This window comes from Seriola aureovittata, chromosome 15 (genome assembly GCF_021018895.1).
Source record: "Seriola aureovittata isolate HTS-2021-v1 ecotype China chromosome 15, ASM2101889v1, whole genome shotgun sequence".
Taxonomy (NCBI): Eukaryota; Metazoa; Chordata; class Actinopteri; order Carangiformes; family Carangidae; genus Seriola; species Seriola aureovittata.
Genome location: NC_079378.1, coordinates 1,550,203 through 1,568,876, shown reverse-complemented (window position 1 = coordinate 1,568,876; position 18,674 = coordinate 1,550,203). Strand labels below are relative to the sequence as shown.

The window sequence follows — 18,674 nt, the reverse complement described above, 5'->3', positions numbered from 1 at the left end:
TGGTGAACAGACGCTCAGGAGTTTCTTTCCCGCCTCAGGTGAAGTGTGAATCTCTTCACCTGAGGGTTTTTGCATGATGCACAAACTGAAGCGAACATACAGGCGGTGACGTCCTGAACGCTGCCGCTTCTCTATTGTAAGAAGTATTGTTCAGTATGTGGCTCACACAGCTCAAACCCGGTGTCCAGTGGTCCCAGATAAACCTGCTGAACTCCCAGAGGTCTGAGCCGAGCAAACAGACCGCGGAGCAGCAGACCGAGGTTACAGTCCAGCTCCTGTCGATATCATGTCGACATTTAGTCCAAAATCCCACCGAGATTTTTCCCCCGGAGGTGGCCGAGTTCAGCAGCGAGCCGCATGAGCGCAGAGAAAACAAGATTATAAGATTAATATTCATGAAATGATGCCAAAAACTAGAATTTCCAACAGCAGAAATGTAACGCTTCGAGTAAATAAGGCGTAAAGGTTTTTAAACAAATCCATTTCAAAGTTTTATCAGCTGGTTAAAGTTCGGAAACAAAGTTCTGGCTGCTGACTTCAAACATGAGCCGGGATGTATTTACTTTCTGTTACGTTAGCTTTAACCCTAAAAACATGCTAACAAGTAGCTCATTTATACCTGTACAGTATCTCTACCACACAGAGCAACATTACTCGCAGTCACAGCACTTGGTTGGATTTATCTTTCTTTATATTTTTACATGCGACAGTCAGAACCTCGATGGACCTTCTTTAGAATCTGAATCAAATATTTACTAGGACTCAAGGATGAACTGATTAGATTTTGGTTGTCAAAGGTCATCAAGGGCTTGGTGACCTCACAGATCACAGTTTTGGCCTCGTGAATGCGATATCTCAGTAACGCCTTGATTTGGCACAAACGTTCATTTGGTCTCAAGGATGAGCCGAATACATCAGGTCAAAGGTCATGGTGACCTCTGAGTGGCGGAGGGATACGACCACGAGGAGGTGAGTGATTCTAGTTCCTTCTTGTTATGTTTATTCTTATGAACCAAAACACCAGGGGAAGTTTGGTGTATGTGAAAAACCTACTCAGTGATAAACCTGATTGTGATTCTTGCCTCCGGTCACCTGAGAGTTTTCTCTCTCCTCTTCGCTCTGTTTCATCCTCCGTCACCGTCTCCAGGGGAAAGAGTCCGTCTCTGTTTGTCTTTAGATCTGTGATCTGTCGGCTGCTCGGTGCGAAGGCCAGGTAACGAACAGTGAGTTGATCTGAGCTCTTTGTCTGAAAACAGCTGCTGCTGCTGCTGCAGGAGAAGTTGTAACTGTGCCATGGATCTAAACACAACAGCTGCTTCTCACATGTGAACAAACACATCTCCATAACGTCTGAGCTGATGAATTCCATATGACGCTGGTGCAGAGAGCTGGGAAACAAACTGGTAATCTGACCTGCAGTTGGGAATTCTTTCTTCCTGTTTTCTGCTGCTTTTGCATCATGTACATGTGGTCTGGACATGTCCTTAGATACAAACCTGTTGTTTTATTTACTCATCCGTCAGTAGAATAACAAAGTCTATTACTTTTACACTCTCACCACACGATTTGGAACAGTTTCTCATTTTTTAAACATTTCATCAGCAGTTTCCGACAAAATGTAGGTCAGACTGACACAGACTTTGGACCAGTGGAGCTCATTTACATGGGGGTTGAAAGAGAGAGAGAGAGAGAGAGAGAGAGAGAGAGAGGGGGTCTCACAGAGCAGTCAGTCCTGAGAGGAGGAAGAGGAGGAAGAGGAGAAAGAGAGAGAGAGAGAGAGAAGATCTCACACTGAAATCTGGTATTTCCTTTCTTTGTGTACTTATATGTTCAACATGTAGATACACTGATACATGTTTGTTTATTCTGTATGTGCTCATGTATGTGTGTGTCGGTCATACATGTTTGTGTCAGATGAGATTTATTTTGAAGATTTTTCTCAGGTTTGTTTGAGAGAATTGAAGTGATTGAAGCAACGCTAACAACAGTACAGAGACATATAACGTATCCTGTTAGATTCGAAACGTTACATGATCCACTTTGCCTGTATGCTGTCGGCGTTCAGTTGTCCTACTGTGGAAGTGGACATTAAAGTGGATCACGTTAGCCAGGAGAAAGCCGCTCTAACTCGACCCACATGTAGATTCATTCTGCAAGAACTCAACGCAGAGGAAGCAGCTCAGCTGGACATTTTCACCGGGGATTATTACATCTCTTCAATAAAACAGAATTCGTACCGTCATCTGTTTTGTGCTCGGCAGGTTGCATGTTATTTCTTATTATAATGATGATATGTACAGTTTTAACTTTGGGGTTGATGAAAGTGGTGAGCTGCTAAAAGCTGCTAAAAGCTAACTACGGCTAATGAGTGAAATTAAGTAGCTTAAAGGTTTATTATTATTATTTACATTCTGTATCCAGTTGTTTCACTGAGTGAAACATTCAAATCCAAGACTCCATGTTATTTTTTTGTTTTTTTTTATGCTTGTACCGAAACATCAAATTTACATATTTTGATTTCTTGTGCATTTTATACAATTTTCTCCAAATTTGAGTGTGAATGTCTTTTATAAAAAATGATTCATCTTTTCCCATCCCTCTCCCACCGCTGCAGCTACAAGCCCTGGGATCCACATCCAGCTCTCTGACCAGGACGTCCTCAGTCAGTCCTCTGGACGTCAGGGTCTCCACACCCACAGGACGGATTCATTCTTTTACAACCTGGTCACCAGCAGCTTCAGGAGCCGCAGGTTAGTTCAGGTCGATTGGTTCACGTGCAGACTGAAGCACGACTAACAGAGATCATCTGCTCTCCAGGAACTGTTGCTTTTCATGTCTGCATTTCTTGGCACTGGTGGAGACGTTTCATGAGATCTCTGCCTCCCCCTGGTGGAGACTTCACGAACACACGGGGACTGTCCTTCAAAAACACAGAGATTCTCACCTACTCTGCAGCTTCTTGTATTTTAGCAAATTCTCTGCTGATGTATAAATTGCCAGTTAATCAGCAAAAGAGTTTGTAACAAAAAAATTATAGTAAAACCACAAAAGTAAGACATCTACATCCTGTTTACCTCTCAGACTTCATGACCCTCCGTGGAGGTCGTGACCTTTATGGAGGGGCCCAGTGAGCTGATTAATCTGATATCATTTTCTCTAATCTGCTTTAAAATGTGATTTACAGGTGTTTCAAAGCGACTGAGGATTTACTACCTGAGACCAGGTGTTCCTGTAGCGGAGGTGGAGACTCTGGTGAACAGGGGGATGGAGGGCAGCAGTGAGCCTCGACTCCCAGACCCCCCCAAGAGGCCGCACAGCCAGACGGACTCTTTCCTCACTGCGGCTCGGCTCCTCCGCAGAGCGTGGGCGGAGGAGGGGAAGAAAACAGGGCGGCAGATTTCCCATCAGCCCCCTCTGAACAGGTCGGAGGGAAATCAGGGTCCAAAACGTGCTGAGATCTACCTGAAGGACCCCGGGAGCGGCAGGAAGACGACTGAGGGCAGAGAGGTGGAACGAAAGACAGATGAAGTGAGACAGATGAGTGAGGGGACGTCCTCAGCTCAGAGACAGGCCGAGCCACAGAAAGACATTGTGTTGGTCTGGAGGTCTGGCTGTCGCAGCTCATGCAGACAGACCAGGAGATTTAAAGCCCCGATTCTGCCCGTCATTGCTGAGATGTAGACGAGCCTCACTCCTGCCACACTGAAGTAAAGGCAGGCGCATTTTATGGTTACTGGTTACTCTTCTTCTTTGTTACAATAAGTGCATCAATTTGTGTTGAACGCTGGACACTATGAATATTCAGTGTGTGTGTGTCTGTGTGTGTGTGAGTTGAGTGTGTGTGGTGTAATGTGTTGTTCATTAAAAGTCAAATATGTACAAATGTAACTGGTGTTCTGTGTTTTGATGTGATAGTGGAACCTGCTCCTGGCTGCTTTGTGGCGTTATTAAAATCTTTATTCTTTAAATATAATATATACACATTATTAAAAAATATTATTAAAAAACAATTCATAATATTTCAAGAATAAAGTCAGAATTTTAAGAATTGAATCATAATATATATAAAAAGAATCATTGCAAGAATAAAGTTCTAATATTACAAAAATAAATCCCTAATTTTGAGAATTAAATCATCATATTTAAAAAAAAAAAAAAAAAAAAAAAAAAAGTCATAATATTACAAGAAGAATTTGTGTACGTACACTTGATTTCTGTTACAAAAAAGTCTTTTAACCACATTTAAATATCAATAATTCCTACTTACTTTATGTCACCAATCTGAAACACCGATGCAGGAAATGTACGTCACTGCAGGTGAAACAGGTAGATTTAATTCCTGTATAATCCCGGTTAGAAACCACTGACTCATTGAGTACGTCACGCATGATATACCGGCTTCCTCGTTAGTATAGTGGACAGTATCTCCGCCTGTCACGCGGAAGACCGGGGTTCGATTCCCCGACGGGGAGTATTTTTTATTTGCTGTGGTAACTCTTCACTAATATCACATTTAAATATACACACACAACTGTAGATTTTACAAACTACACAACTACAATCAAGTTATTGTAGCTGTGTTGATATATTGTTCATTTATTTGTATTCTTTTTCTGGGGTGAACATTCTCAAAACTTGTGTGTTAAGTTGGAGTTTCATTGTATTTCTGGCTCCATTTTGAATTGATTTCTTTTATAGTTCCTGTTTACCTGTTGTATCAAGGGGGGCTTTAATTAACGACGCACAAAAGACGCGCGAGTGACGTGGCTGCACATTCTCGGCAAAAGCGGGAAAACCTTTGTGCTGGTAAGACGTGTTGTGATGCTCTCTTTCCCTCTAGCGCGTAAAACTAACTTCTCGTGGTTTAAACTGCGTGTAAATGTAACTATAAATGTAGATGACGCATTACAGACAGCGCCAGTGGTAAGAAATGGTTTATACTTCCTTTTCCCGAGTGGGCGTGGTCACGCTTACTTACTATGTTAGTGATACTAACTAATACTCCGTGTTCGTTTGACGTCCCTCCGGCTTCCTCGTTAGTATAGTGGACAGTATCTCCGCCTGTCACGCGGAAGACAGGGGTTCGAGTAGGAATTATTGATATTTAAATGTGGTTAAAAGACTTTTTTGTAACAGAAGTCAAGTGTACGTACACAAATTCTTCTTGTAATATTATGACTTTTTTTTTTTTTTTTTTTTTTTTTTTTTTTTTTTAAATATGATGATTTAATTCTCAAAATTAGGGATTTATTTGAAAAAAAAAAAACTCCCCGTCGGGGAATCGAACCCCGGTCTTCCGCGTGACAGGCGGAGATACTGTCCACTATGTGCAAGTATTTTGTGAAAGTGAAGTAGTTTTTGAAATAAAATCAAAAGTAATTTATTTGTTTCACCTGGGCAATTGCTAGGCTCCAGCTGTCCTTGTCAGTGCAGTGGTCAGCATCTCATGTGTGAGATGGCCACCGGTGACGTCACGGTGGGTTGCCTCCCACAGATGACAGATTTGATAGGTTCACGAAACCCAGGTCTGAGCTGAAGTGGAAAACTATTGTTTCCGCCCGGTCTCGAACCGGGGACCTTTCGCGTGTTAGGCGAACGTGATAACCACTACACTACGGAAACTCCTGACAGTGCTGGTTTGCATAATGTCGCGTGAAGTCTGCTTCCGTACACTTTGTACAATGTCATGAATGTATGAATCAGCTGGCAGATTTGATCTATCCATGAATGTGCTGCAGCACACAACAAATGTAAGCTGCCCTTTGGAAGACCCGCTTTCTCCATGTACTTCACATTTCTAGTCTTCTTCGTCTTCGTCGTCTCCCTCTTATCGTTCTTTCGGTAATTACCCAAAGTTCATGACCATAGGTGAGGATAGGAACGTAGATCGACCTGTTGATCCATATTAGTAGGTATTAAAGTATGGAATTAAAAAAAGGGGGCCAAAGAGGCAAGAGAAATCCCCCATATACCGTCTAGTCATTTCTTGCAATAATGTTTCCGCCCGGTCTCGAACCGGGGACCTTTCGCGTGTTAGGCGAACGTGATAACCACTACACTACGGAAACTAGACATTTCTGTCGGTCGGGTAAATAGCAAAAACCCTGTTGAGCGATATTAGTAATTAATAAAGAATTGAATTAGCACGGTCGTCAAAACCTATTGTTTCCGCCCGGTTTCGAACCGGGGACCTTTCGCGTGTGAGGCGAACGTGATAACCACTACACTACGGAAACTGTTGCTACAGGAACAAATGCTGAGGAGACGAAGATTGCCTTGTTGATCGTTATTGGTAAGTTACAAGACGATCGAATAATGTTTCCGCCCGGTCTCGAACCGGGGACCTTTCGCGTGTTAGGCGAACGTGATAACCACTACACTACGGAAACTTCACTTGAATGACTCGTTCAGGAACATACCAGCAACTCTGTTGATACATATTGGTAGATTTTAATGTATGGAATGTGCAGAATCGACGAAATATATTGTTTCCGCCCGGTTTCGAACCGGGGACCTTTCGAGAAGAAAATCTGACACTGAATAAATGTCTGCAGATGTGCAGAGCTGCAGAGCTGTCAAGAGAAAACAGCAAAACACTGCAAGGACAGACAGTAGAAGAAGTTCATGCACTGAAACAGCCTGAAAAAAACAGAAAAAGAACTGATATCTGCTGTAAGTTTTATGGCAAAACACATGAGAGAAACAAAAGCAAATGCCCAGCTTTTGGCAAGACATGTAAAAAGTGTGGGAAGGCAAATCATTTTGCAGCACAATGCAAATCAAGATCATAGGACAGCAGAAAATATAAACGAGTGCATGCCATCTCAGAGCGAGACAGTGACACATGTGAGGACATTATGACAATAACAGAAGTGAATGGGAATAAGGAGACTGTAAACCAAGTGGGGGAGAGCCACAGTCATGGGCAACACCTCTTTGCAGGAATGATGATTGACAAAACGCTGGTTAATTTCCAGATAGACTGCGGAGCGACCTGCAACGTCCTCCCCATACATCTCATAAACCCTGATACACAGCTGGAGAACACAGAAAAAGTGCTTGTGATGTACAACAAAACCAGGATGAGTCCACTGGGCAAATGCAAAGTCAAAGTCAGAAACCCCAGAAATAATAAACTATACAGGCTCGAGTTTCAAGTTGTGGACCAAAATGGTGGGATGCCTTTAAGCGAGGCCATGAATTTAATCAAGGTACAGTACGAGAATATTCTGGCCATTGACAGCATTGTGAAAGATAAACTGAGTGCTGTAGATAACAGAGACAAACATGACATGAACATGACGAGGGAGAAGATCCAGGCAGAGTTTGCAGACATATTCACTGGTGACGGCTGCATGGAGGGTGAATATCGCATTGAAATAGACAATAAGGTACCACCAGTTAAACTGACAAAACGCAGAGTACCAGTTGCTATGATGAAACCTCTTAAAGAGGAGCTTGAGGACCTGGAGAGAAGAAGGATCATCACTCCAGTGGAAAAAAGTACAGACTGGATAAGCAGTATGGTTTCTGTGACAAAACCAAACGGGAAACCACGGATCTGCATTGATCCAAAGCCGCTGAATCGGGCCCTTAAGAGGAGCAACCTTCCACTGCCTACAATTGATGACATCCTCCCGGAGATGTCAAATGCAAAGGTATTCACAGTGTGTGATGTAAAACACGGATTCTGGCATGTAAAGTTAGAGGAGGAGTCAAGTTACCTCACCACGTTTGCCACCCCATATGCAGGTCAGTCGATCTAAAGCAAGAGAAGGAGACACTACATCCTCATGACATGCAACACAGGCCCTTGGCCAAAGTTGGCACTGACTTGTTTTCATTCCATAACAAGGACTACTTGGTAACAGTGGACTACTATTAGCCTGTGCATATTCTCATTTGTCCAGGTCATAGTATCCTAAAGGAGTTTTAAATCGAAAAAACAACTGGACTAGATTTTTTGTCTGGGAAGACGTTTCACCTCTCATCCAAGAGGCTTCATCAGTTCAGGTAAGCATCTGACCAGGCTGGGACTGGTCCAACTTTCTGGTGTGGAGACCCAGGTATTTAACCTCTTGTGGGCGTTCACAATGCTGATGATGTCACTGGTTCCCTTTTGTGCTCCCTTTTGTGCTCTCCAGCAGGAGAGCTAACTCCTCAGGCTTTGACTCGGCTGGCCATTTACATCTCAAGGAGAAAGCCCACTCAAAACCTATTGTTTCCGCCCGGTTTCGAACCGGGGACCTTTCGCGTGTGAGGCGAACGTGATAACCACTACACTACGGAAACTGTGCTAATCGAAATTATGACGTAATTTTTTTTACAAATTCAATGAAAATGAGTTTTTGTGAATGAATGTTTTCATGTTCATTTCTTGGTACAAATTAGTCGAGTTGCACAGGAATCCACTGAGGATATTTTGATTTATTTGTTCCAAATGTTATTCCTAATTAATATTCCCTGATGATGATGGAAATGCACTTTATTATTTCTAAGACTAAGTCTGATGGTCATATGTGGGATATGTTCAAGAAGAGAAAAAGGGACTTAACTTCAAAACAAAAAAAGAAAAGATGTAACAATAGGATTGTTAACACTAACACTGCCACTAACACCACCACCAGCTGCGACAATATCTCACTCAACTTCGCTCTGCTCAACATCTGCTCAACATCTGCTCACTGACAAGCAAGGGACATCTCATCCAGGATCTCATCACAGATCGTAAGCTAGACTTTTTTTGTTTAACCGAGACATGGCAACAGCCCAACGACGTCCCCCAGCTGATTGAATCCACTCCTAGCGGGTTTGTTTACATCTGTCAACCCCGTGGCTCCGGTCGGAGAGGAGGTCTCGCGATAATTTACCGCGACAAGTGGAAAGTCTCGCCGGTGTCTGTGCCCGTCTCCAGCTCGTTTGAATCCACTCTCTGCGAGTTGTTTGGTCCCACTCCAACAACAATCTACCCTTCATCTCCAAAATCCTCGAAAAAACAGTTGGCATGTCAGAAATGGGCTGAAAGGATCATACAAGGGTCACGGCGGCGAGAGTGCGGCCACAGGTCTACTGCCATCTTCTGGTAAAATGTAAAATAGCTTTTTCTGTACGTGTGTATTTTATACTGTGGTCAACAGTGCTGGCGGGCCGCATATTATTGATTTTATGACAGAGGCTGCAGGCCGGTGAAAACTTTAACATGGGCCGCGATTGGCCCCTGGGCCGGACTTTGGACATGCCTGGTTTACAGCTTAATAAAATCTCCAGTCAACAGCTGATTCTGGACTCTGAGCTAATGTTTCCTTTAGTGACTCATGCAGTGTAAGGCACAAACACAAGCTCTCATTACGAACATATTTGTAAAATAAACTAACTTGAAATTCACTAACTCCTATTAACTATAACACAATAGAGAACTAACGAAGTCGAAACCAACTTTCCACCAACGACAGTCATGCAAACGACTGTCGTTGACACTTGGAGCACAAAAGGGAACCAATGACATCATCAGCCTTGTGAACGCCCACAAGAGGTTAAATACCTGGGTCTCCACACCAGAAAGTTGGACCAGTCTCACATCAAGTAAGCGGCGTCATTGTGTGTGTTAAGCTACATCTTTTTTACATGTAATTAATTAAATTAGTCATGTTGATGCTATACAAATCAAGTGTATTTTTGTTAAAACCTCTGTGTAGTTCAACAACACTGGTACATGTGAGACACATCGGCCCCAATCAGGCAATAATGTTTCCGCCCGGTCTCGAACCGGGGACCTTTCGCGTGTTAGGCGAACGTGATAACCACTACACTACGGAAACTACACACTTCTTGCGGTCGGGGAAATAGCGGAAATTAGAGCGATATTAGTAATTAATAAAGAATTAGCACGTCGACAAAACATATTGTTTCCGCCCGGTTTCGAACCGGGGACCTTTCGCGTGTTAGGCGAACGTGATAACCACTACACTACGGAAACAGTGTTAAACGAAATGATGACGTAATTTTTTTACAAATTCAATGAAAATGAGCGAACCAACTGCTTCTTAGTCGACTTCTGTACTGCTGTTTGCCCCAGAGCCGAGCTGCCTGTACCTGTCCACTTCTGTTATTGTTCTCCACGGAAGAGGAAAGAGAAGTCATTGTGTGTGTTAAGCTACATTTTTAGCTCAATTGCTAGCTTGAATGTACCATGTAGTAAACTAATACATTGTGTATTACTCCATCTCTCAACATTAATGTTTCAACATGTTTTCATGTTCATTTCTTGGTACATGTAATTAATTAAATTAGTCGAGTTGCACAAGAATCCACTGAGGATATTTGGGATTTATTTGTTCCAAATGTTATTCCTAATTAATATTCCCTGATGATGATGGAAATGCACTTTATTATTTCTAAGACTAAATCTGATGGTCATATGTGGGATATGTTCAAGAAGAGAAAAAGGGACTTAACTTCAAAACAAAAAAAGAAAAGATGTAACAATAGGATTGTTGTTCCTAGTTTAAGTTGGCCAGGGGACATATTTGAGTGTGACACTGTACAAGAGTGTTTCCGTTGGCTCGTCGCAGCTAATTAGCTTGTTAGCTACCTCTCGTCTTCATCAAAATGTCAACTCACTTTGACAGTTGGTTCGAAAGAGTAAAAAGGGGCCATCTATGTTAAAGTAGAGAAACCATCCCTCAACAGGGGAGGAGGTCTCAGACACCACCTATCTCCAATTTACAATGCTGCCCTTTCATCCCTTCCCAAAGAATAACAACTGTTCACAAGTGGCGAGTGACTCCAACGACTGTCGTTATAACACAATAGAGCACTAACGAAGTCGAAACCAACTTTCCACCAACGACAGTCATGCAAACGGCTGTCGTTGACACTTGGAGCACAAAAGGGAACCAGTGACATCATCAGCCTTGTGAACGCCCACAAGAGGTTAAATACCTGGGTCTCCACACCAGAAAGTTGGACCAGTCTCACATCAAGTAAGCGGCGTCATTGTGTGTGTTAAGCTACATTTTTTTTTACATGTAATTAATTAAATTAGTCTTGTTGATGCTATACAAATCAAGTGTATTTTTGTTAAAACCTCTGTGTAGTTCAACAACACTGCTACATGTGAGACACATCGGCCCCAATCAGGCATCAGAAATCCCATAATCACCATCTACTTCTCGCAATGTTTCCGCCCGGTCTCGAACCGGGGACCTTTCGCGTGTTAGGCGAACGTGATAACCACTACACTACGGAAACTACACACTTCTTGCGGTCGGGGAAATAGCGGAAATTAGAGCGATATTAGTAATTAATAAAGAATTAGCACGGTCGACAAAACATATTGTTTCCGCCCGGTTTCGAACCGGGGACCTTTCGCGTGTGAGGCGAACGTGATAACCACTACACTACGGAAACTGTGCTAATCGTAATGATGACGTAATTTTTTTTACAAATTCAATGAAATTGAGTTTTTGTCAATGAATGTTTTCATGTTCATTTCTTGGTACAAATTAGTCGAGTTGCACAGGAATCCACTGAGGATATTTTGATTTATTTGTTCCAAATGTTATTCCTAATTAATATTCCCTGATGATGATGGGAATGCACTTTATTATTTCTAAGACTAAGTCTGATGGTCATATGTGGGATATGTTCAAGAAGAGAAAAAGGGACTTAACTTCAAAACAAAAAAAGAAAAGATGTAACAATAGGATTGTTGTTCCTAGTTTAAGTTGGCCAGGGGACATGTTTGAGTGTGACACTGTACAAGAGTGAGGCTGGCCAGTACGACATGTTTGTGAGACGTTCATGACAATAAAGTTATAAGTAAGCATGGATATTGCTTTAACCATCCATTCTGTATGGTTTAGTGTTAAGACAAACAGAACAGAGTGAAACAGAGACAATCCACCTTCACCCGGACATCACCTTCCAGCTCCGCCGGAGATACATTCACCGAGGGTCCCGCCGGAATCTCCACTATAACAGCTCAACAACAATAAAGTCCATCTGGTCCAGCTCTCGACGCCCTCCACGCTCCACCAGCCGGGTTTGTCGACCACAGCTTGTTGATCCACCTAGCATCGTCGACTAACACCACCACCAGCTGCGACAATATCTCACTCAACTTCGCTCTGCTCAACATCTGCTCAACATCTGCTCACTGACAAGCAAGGGACATCTCATCCAGGATCTCATCACAGACCGTAAGCTAGACTTTCTTTGTTTAACCGAGACATGGCAACAGCCCAACGACGTCCCCCAGCTGATTGAATCCACTCCTAGCGGGTTTGTTTACATCTGTCAACCCCGTGGCTCCGGTCGGAAAGGAGGTCTCGCGATAATTTACCGCGACAAGTGGAAAGTCTCGCCGGTGTCTGTGCCCGTCTCCAGCTCGTTTGAATCCACTCTCTGCGAGTTGTTTGGTCCCACTCCAACAACAATCTACCCTTCATCTCCAAAATCCTCGAAAAAACAGTCGGCATGTCAGAAATGGGCTGAAAGGATCATACAAGGGTCACGGCGGCGAGAGTGCGGCCACAGGTCTACTGCCATCTTCTGGTAAAATGTAAAATAGCTTTTTTTGTACGCGTGTATTTTATACTGTGGTCAACAGTGCTGGCGGGCCGCATATTATTGATTTTATGACAGAGGCTGCAGGCCGGTGAAAACTTTAACATGGCCGCGATTGGCCCCTGGGCCGGACTTTGGACATGCCTGGTTTACAGCTTAATAAAATCTCCAGTCAACAGCTGATTCTGGACTCTGAGCTAATGTTTCCTTTAGTGACTCATGCAGTGTAAGGCACAAACACAAGCTCTCATTACGTACATATTTGTAAAATAAACTAACTTGAAATTCACTAACTCCTATTAACTATAACACAATAGAGAACTAACGAAGTCGAAACCAACTTTCCACCAACGACAGTCATGCAAACGACTGTCGTTGACACTTGGAGCACAAAAGGGAACCAGTGACATCATCAGCCTTGTGAACGCCCACAAGAGGTTAAATACCTGGGTCTCCACACCAGAAAGTTGGACCAGTCTCACATCAAGTAGCTACATTTTATTACATGTAATTAATTAAATTAGTCTTGTTGATGCTATACCGGGGGTCGGCAACCCGCGGCTCTAGAGCCGCATGCGGCTCTTTAGCGCCGCCCTAGTGGCTCCCTGGAGCTTTTTCAAAAATGTTTGAAAATGGAAAAAGATGGGGGAGGGAAATATATTTTTGTTTTAATATGGTTTCTGTAGGAGGACAAACATTCTTAACGTTTTCCAATGCTGTAAAAATGTGTAGAATAAAAATTAAATTTCAACATTTCTGTCAACGAAGATTTGCGTCATAGCCTGCGACACATGTTTCTATAAGCAGGGCGGGATGCCAGGCAGGTGGCTGTTGTAAACAAACCGGCGGTTGTGTGATGGGCCATGGATCCCAAAGTGAAAAAGAGAAAAATAACTGAGGAGAACAGAGGATTCAACGTTTCTTGGACCGAATTATTTGCATTCATTGCCAATGCCGAAGGATTGCCTGAATGTTTGCTCTGTGGCGAGAAGTTGGCAAATAACAAAAAAAGCAATGTGGAAAGACATTTCCAGGGAAGGCATGCTACATTTGCAGCCGAGTACCCAGTTGGGAGTGAGAGAAAAAGTGCTATTGCATTACTTCTGGAGAAATTAGAGGAGCGCAAAAATAGATTTAAGAAGTGGATTGCATCTCCAAACTCCACTACTGCTGCAAGTTTTGTTGCAACCCGGGAGATAATAAAACGTGGAAAACCGTTCACAGATGGTGACTACATGAAGGAGTCATTCATCAACATATCAGAACACCTATTTGCAGACTTCAAAAACAAAACCGAGATAATACAGAAAATTAAAGACATGCCTCTCTCCGCTAAGACAGTGAAGGAAAGGGCCATTAAAATGGCAGCCAACATCACCGATCAGCAAATCAAGGACATTAATTCAGCGCCAGCATACTCAATTGCCTGTGATGAGTCCTGTGATGTGATCGATATTGAACAGACTGCGCTTTTATGCAGGTATGTGAACTCCGATGGGCCGCAAGAAGAAATGATCCAATTAATACCACTGAAAGGCCAAACACGGGGGGAGGACATATGTGAGGCTGTGCTGAAGTGTTTAAATGACAATGGAATAAACACCAACCACCTGATTTCAGTGGCTACAGATGGGGCACCCAGCATGAGAGGATCAAAAAGGGGGTTTGTGACTTTGCTACAGAAAGCATTGGATCGAAATCTGCTTGCATTCCACTGCATCTTGCATCAAGAGGCACTGTGTGCACAAACATTCCCATCGGAGTGTATGGCGGTGATGAACCTTGTGATCGAGATGGTGAACAAGATAATTGCAAAAGCATTGAACCATCGTCAGTTCCGTGCATTGCTTGATGAAGTTGACAGCGAATATTCCGATCTCCTGCTACACAACAAAGTCCGATGGCTGTCCAGGGGTGAGGTTTTGCGCCGCTTTGTCGCTTGTTTAGAGCACGTGAAAACATTCCTGAAAAGCAAAGACCTGAACTACCCGCAACTGGAAGATACCGAGTGGCTCGAAAAACTGCACTTTATGGTGGATATGACAAGCCACCTAAACAAGCTGAATGAAAGTCTGCAGGGGCGAGGAAACACTGCACTGCAAATGCTGGAAGCTGTTCTGTCATTCGAGCGCAAGCTGACTGTCTTTGCCAGAGATGTACAGCGAGGCACGCTCTCCCACTTCCCCTCCCTGAGAGAATTCAAAGAAGCCCATCACGATCACACACTCAACGGTGATTATTTGCAAGGTGCGATCGTTGATATGCAAACTGCATTTGGGAGCAGATTTTGCGAGTTCCGAAAGGAAAAAATGACACTGTCTTTCCCTGTCACACCCCTGGAGATTGACCCGTCCTTGTTGAGCACATTCCCAGGAGTAAATCAAGCTGACCTTGAGATGGAAATGGCTGATATAGCCGACAAAGATTTATGGGTGTCCAAATTCAAACGTCTGACAGCCGAGCTTGAAGACGTCACTCGCCAGAAAGCCCAGCTTGCCCAAAGCCACAAATGGAGCGAAATTGAAAGCCTCCCAACACCCGAGAAACTTGTCTATGACACATGGAATGCTCTTCCTGACAGTTATAGGAACATGAAGACGTATGCATTTGGAGTATTATCCATCTTTGGATCAACATACCTGTGCGAGCAGATATTCTCAAACATGAACTACATCAAATCAAAATATCGCACCCGCCTCACAGATGAGAGCTTGCAGTCCTGCGTCAAGATTAAAGTTACATCTTACGTGCCCGATGTTGAGAAGCTGACCAGTGATGTCCGAAAACAGAAGTCACATTAAACGGGTAAGAACACAATCCTGTCATAGGCACATATTTAGTAACAAAGTGGCTGTTTTTATAAGTGATATATAAGTGATTTCTGATTTTTGTCAGTATATATTTGGAATGACACTAAGGGATATTATTGTATTTTGTTGCTCAGGTCCGAGGATAGCTGCGTTGGTTGCGTGTCAAAAGAGAAGAGGATGCTGCTGCGTTTTACCCTTGCACTGACTTGCTTGGCATTTGCACAGACGTCAAACTTTAACTGTATTAATTTGATTGTATATACTTTACCTTTTCAAAAGGCTGATGTTTTATTTTTATAAATGCAGGCTGCGTTTTATTGCACTCAGTTGCCCAGATAAGGGGCACGTTATGCACGTTCCATTTTGTTGTTGTTTTTTCGAATCCTCAAAATAAAAATATCAAAAATCTAATTTCTTTATTGCATTTCTTTAATTTCATCAAAGCAATGAAACATAATTCATTAATATTGTAATGAAGTTAAACTTGAGGCGGCATCGCACAACAGAGTAGTCACGTGGTGCGTCATTCTCTACAGGATGCACTGCAGGGAAAATAAACATTTAATCATGAAGGCTCATTATGTATTTGTAGCCAACTTAGTCATTTTGATAGTAGGCTAATATAGCTACTATAGATACATACAGCATGTGTTGCCTTCATTATAAGGCTTATATAAGGCTTTTAATTTTTTGCGGCTCCAGACATATTGTTTTTTTGTTTTTTTGGTCCAATATGGCTCTTTCAACATTTTGGGTTGCCGACCCCTGTGCTATACAAATCAAGTGTATTTTTGTTAAAACCTCTGTGTAGTTCAACAACACTGGTACATGTGAGACACATCGGCCCCAATCAGGCATCAGAAATCCCATAATCACCATCTACTTCTCGCAATAATGTTTCCGCCCGGTCTCGAACCGGGGACCTTTCGCGTGTTAGGCGAACGTGATAACCACTACACTACGGAAACTACACACATCTGGCGGTCGTGGAAATATCGGAAACCTTGTTGAGCGATATTAGTAATTAATAAAGAATTAGCACGGTCGACAAAACCTATTGTTTCCGCCCGGTCTCGAACCGGGGACCTTTCGCGTGTGAGGCGAACGTGATAACCACTACACTACGGAAACTGTGCTAATTGAAATGATGACGTAATTTTTTTACAAATTCAATGAAAATGAGCCAACCAACTTTACATCTTTTTTACATGTAATTAATTAAATTAGTCTTGTTGATGCTATACAAATCAAGTGTATTTTTGTTAAAACCTAAGTGAAGTTTTTAACAACACTGCTACATGTGAGACACATCAGCCCCAATCAGGCATCAGAAATCCCATAATCACCATCTACTTCTCGCAAATGTTATTCCTAATTAATATTCCCTGATGATGATGGAAATGCACTTTATTATTTCTAAGACTAAGTCTGATGGTCATATGTGGGATATGTTCAAGAAGAGAAAAAGGGACTTAACTTCAAAACAAAAAAAGAAAAGATGTAACAATAGGATTGTTGTTCCTAGTTTAAGTTGGCCAGGGGACATATTTGAGTGTGACACTGTACAAGAGTGTTTCCGTTGGCTCGTCTACAGCTAGAGCCCCGAGGCATGTATTAATCTTCTGTTTCGGGTTTATTATTCTTCCGCCAAATTTCGGCGCGTAACTCGTCCCACAGCTTTGAGAAAACCCTGGTAATATATACATCAAAACGTGCGTCTTGATCCCGAAAGGGGTGCCATGACTTTTGGTGTTAAAATTCCAATTTTTCCCAAAGTTATTCCCAAAAAACTGGGAATAAATAATGCATTAGAAATGCATTGGAATTTTCTTTAGAAACCCACCTTTTTTCGACAAAATTGCACCTTTTTTCTGAGTCACCCAGCTCTCTCATACCTGCACGTAGAAATGTGATTCAAACTGTAAAACGGAGGAAAACTTCTGCTCTCTCAAAAAGACGGGAACTGTTTTTATATAACATGTAAACTTTTCAAACTGTGAGCACTCAAAGGAGGAGTGCAAATCACTTTCTCTTCAAAGTTAGAGTGAAAGCGTCAGTTGGCTAGAGTGCGTGAAGCAGTAAAAAATAACCTTTATTTTTATTTTTAACTCGAGCTCGCGGCCAAACCGTAAAAAGGAGACAAATAATTCTTTCTGAAAATGTAGACATAGTTGTTGGGATTCATAAAATGTAACTTTGACAGGCAGGGTCTGCACAAAATTTAAACGGGGGTGCCGAGTCCGGCAGCAATACCTGTCTCACTCTCATTGACACCTAATGTAATCGTCTTTTTCTTTCAAAAGAATCTCTCTCTGTCTTCGCACTGAGCTTACTCACTCATTTTAAGGAATATCTGAATAAAATAGAGACTGTAGAAACTTCTGGCTTCAGTGTCTGGCACGGTCTTTTCGGTTTATGAAAAGAAGTAACGGTTTTCTCATAATTTGCAGTTGTTTTGAAGCCATGTAGAAGCCAAATTCCGGGCAGATTTTCACATTGCCATGGCAACGGCAGCTCCTGACCTGTGTGCGTGCCTGCGTGCGCCTAGCAACCAGATAACCAACTCTCCAAGCTCTGCTAGCTTTACATTAGCCGTTTTCTTTACTTTCCTTTTTTGATTTGCTGATCATTTTGGCTGTGTTACAGCTGAAGGTATGGATTTCTGCAAGAAAGTGTCTTTTTTTTACATATTTTAAAAATCTAATGTCAGTTACTGTTACAGGTCTATTATACACTGGTAACACATTTTGTTCCCTCTGGGGCTCCTCGCGTCCAAAAAAGGACACACAAAGAAAATGCTATAAAATCATCATATATCAATATTTTTTTCTGCTTTTTTTGCATAAATCTCTTAAACCACTTCAGTTCTGCTCAAACCTACCAAATGTTTATTAGTTTTCAGGATTTTAACCCTTTAAATGCCAGTTTGAAGACATGTTGCCTCTTGTTTTATAAAAAAAAACAAGACAGAATATGAGATATTTCCCACATAATACATGATGGAGGGATGTGACATTGTTTTATATCAGAGTCTTTTATATCAAGACATTTCTCAAAACCAGAATATGATCAGGGTGACTTTTGAACACTGGAAATAAATCATGTACTCATCCAGTAGTATCCAGACTTCCATTTCTGGAAGTCGGGGAAATAGCGGGAAGCTTGTTGAGCGATATTAGTAATTAATAAAGCATTGAATTAGCACGGTCGACAAAACCTATTGTTTCCGCCCGGTTTCGAACCGGGGACCTTTCGCGTGTGAGGCGAACGTTATAACCACTACACTACGGAAACTGG

The 18,674-nt window shown here is 42.3% G+C and overlaps 1 protein-coding gene and 13 non-coding genes across 15 annotated transcripts; 2 read left to right on the top strand and 12 right to left on the bottom strand.

Moving 5' to 3' along the window:
* Window positions 1-1,689: 1,689 nt before the first annotated feature.
* Window positions 1,690-3,888, top strand: LOC130182574 (uncharacterized). 2 transcript variants are annotated; one of them, XR_008829723.1, is made up of 3 exons: window positions 1,690-1,801; window positions 2,615-2,750; window positions 3,185-3,888. XR_008829723.1 is itself a non-coding variant. In XM_056397594.1 (3 exons), the coding sequence occupies exons 1-3, from the start codon at window positions 2,031-2,033 to the stop codon at window positions 3,679-3,681; spliced, it is 864 nt and encodes a 287-aa protein (XP_056253569.1). In that variant the 5' UTR covers window positions 1,820-2,030; the 3' UTR covers window positions 3,682-3,888. The 2 variants fall into 2 exon arrangements, 1 of the variants encoding a protein (XP_056253569.1); XM_056397594.1 differs by lacking the exon at window positions 1,690-1,801 and adding an exon at window positions 1,820-2,261.
* Window positions 3,889-4,400: 512 nt separating this feature from the next.
* trnad-guc (transfer RNA aspartic acid (anticodon GUC)) lies at window positions 4,401-4,472 on the top strand. The gene has a single exon. It is a non-coding gene; the product is annotated as a tRNA-Asp (tRNA).
* Window positions 4,473-5,549: 1,077 nt separating this feature from the next.
* Window positions 5,550-5,622, bottom strand: trnav-aac (transfer RNA valine (anticodon AAC)). The gene has a single exon. It is a non-coding gene; the product is annotated as a tRNA-Val (tRNA).
* Window positions 5,623-5,995: 373 nt separating this feature from the next.
* Window positions 5,996-6,068, bottom strand: trnav-aac (transfer RNA valine (anticodon AAC)). Its single transcript has one exon. It is a non-coding gene; the product is annotated as a tRNA-Val (tRNA).
* Window positions 6,069-6,163: 95 nt separating this feature from the next.
* On the bottom strand, window positions 6,164-6,236 carry trnav-cac (transfer RNA valine (anticodon CAC)). Its single transcript has one exon. It is a non-coding gene; the product is annotated as a tRNA-Val (tRNA).
* Window positions 6,237-6,316: 80 nt separating this feature from the next.
* Window positions 6,317-6,389, bottom strand: trnav-aac (transfer RNA valine (anticodon AAC)). Its single transcript has one exon. It is a non-coding gene; the product is annotated as a tRNA-Val (tRNA).
* A 1,830-nt stretch (window positions 6,390-8,219) lies between these two features.
* trnav-cac (transfer RNA valine (anticodon CAC)) lies at window positions 8,220-8,292 on the bottom strand. The gene has a single exon. It is a non-coding gene; the product is annotated as a tRNA-Val (tRNA).
* Window positions 8,293-9,745: 1,453 nt separating this feature from the next.
* On the bottom strand, window positions 9,746-9,818 carry trnav-aac (transfer RNA valine (anticodon AAC)). The gene has a single exon. It is a non-coding gene; the product is annotated as a tRNA-Val (tRNA).
* Window positions 9,819-9,903: 85 nt separating this feature from the next.
* trnav-aac (transfer RNA valine (anticodon AAC)) lies at window positions 9,904-9,976 on the bottom strand. Its single transcript has one exon. It is a non-coding gene; the product is annotated as a tRNA-Val (tRNA).
* A 1,201-nt stretch (window positions 9,977-11,177) lies between these two features.
* Window positions 11,178-11,250, bottom strand: trnav-aac (transfer RNA valine (anticodon AAC)). Its single transcript has one exon. It is a non-coding gene; the product is annotated as a tRNA-Val (tRNA).
* An 86-nt stretch (window positions 11,251-11,336) lies between these two features.
* trnav-cac (transfer RNA valine (anticodon CAC)) lies at window positions 11,337-11,409 on the bottom strand. The gene has a single exon. It is a non-coding gene; the product is annotated as a tRNA-Val (tRNA).
* Window positions 11,410-16,272: 4,863 nt separating this feature from the next.
* trnav-aac (transfer RNA valine (anticodon AAC)) lies at window positions 16,273-16,345 on the bottom strand. The gene has a single exon. It is a non-coding gene; the product is annotated as a tRNA-Val (tRNA).
* Window positions 16,346-16,435: 90 nt separating this feature from the next.
* Window positions 16,436-16,508, bottom strand: trnav-cac (transfer RNA valine (anticodon CAC)). The gene has a single exon. It is a non-coding gene; the product is annotated as a tRNA-Val (tRNA).
* A 2,090-nt stretch (window positions 16,509-18,598) lies between these two features.
* trnav-cac (transfer RNA valine (anticodon CAC)) lies at window positions 18,599-18,671 on the bottom strand. The gene has a single exon. It is a non-coding gene; the product is annotated as a tRNA-Val (tRNA).
* Window positions 18,672-18,674: the final 3 nt, after the last annotated feature.

What these genes read in the sequence shown, in the direction of transcription:
- LOC130182574 (XM_056397594.1), top strand. Translation starts at nt 2,031, where the DNA reads ATGATCCACTTTGCCTGTATGCTGTCGGCGTTCAGTTGTCCTACTGTG. An exon ending in ATCTGTTTTGTGCTCGGCAG is followed by an intron (nt 2,262 to 2,614) that starts GTTGCATGTTAT and finishes CCACCGCTGCAG; the next exon opens with CTACAAGCCCTGGGATCCAC. An exon ending in AGCAGCTTCAGGAGCCGCAG is followed by an intron (nt 2,751 to 3,184) that starts GTTAGTTCAGGT and finishes TGTGATTTACAG; the next exon opens with GTGTTTCAAAGCGACTGAGG.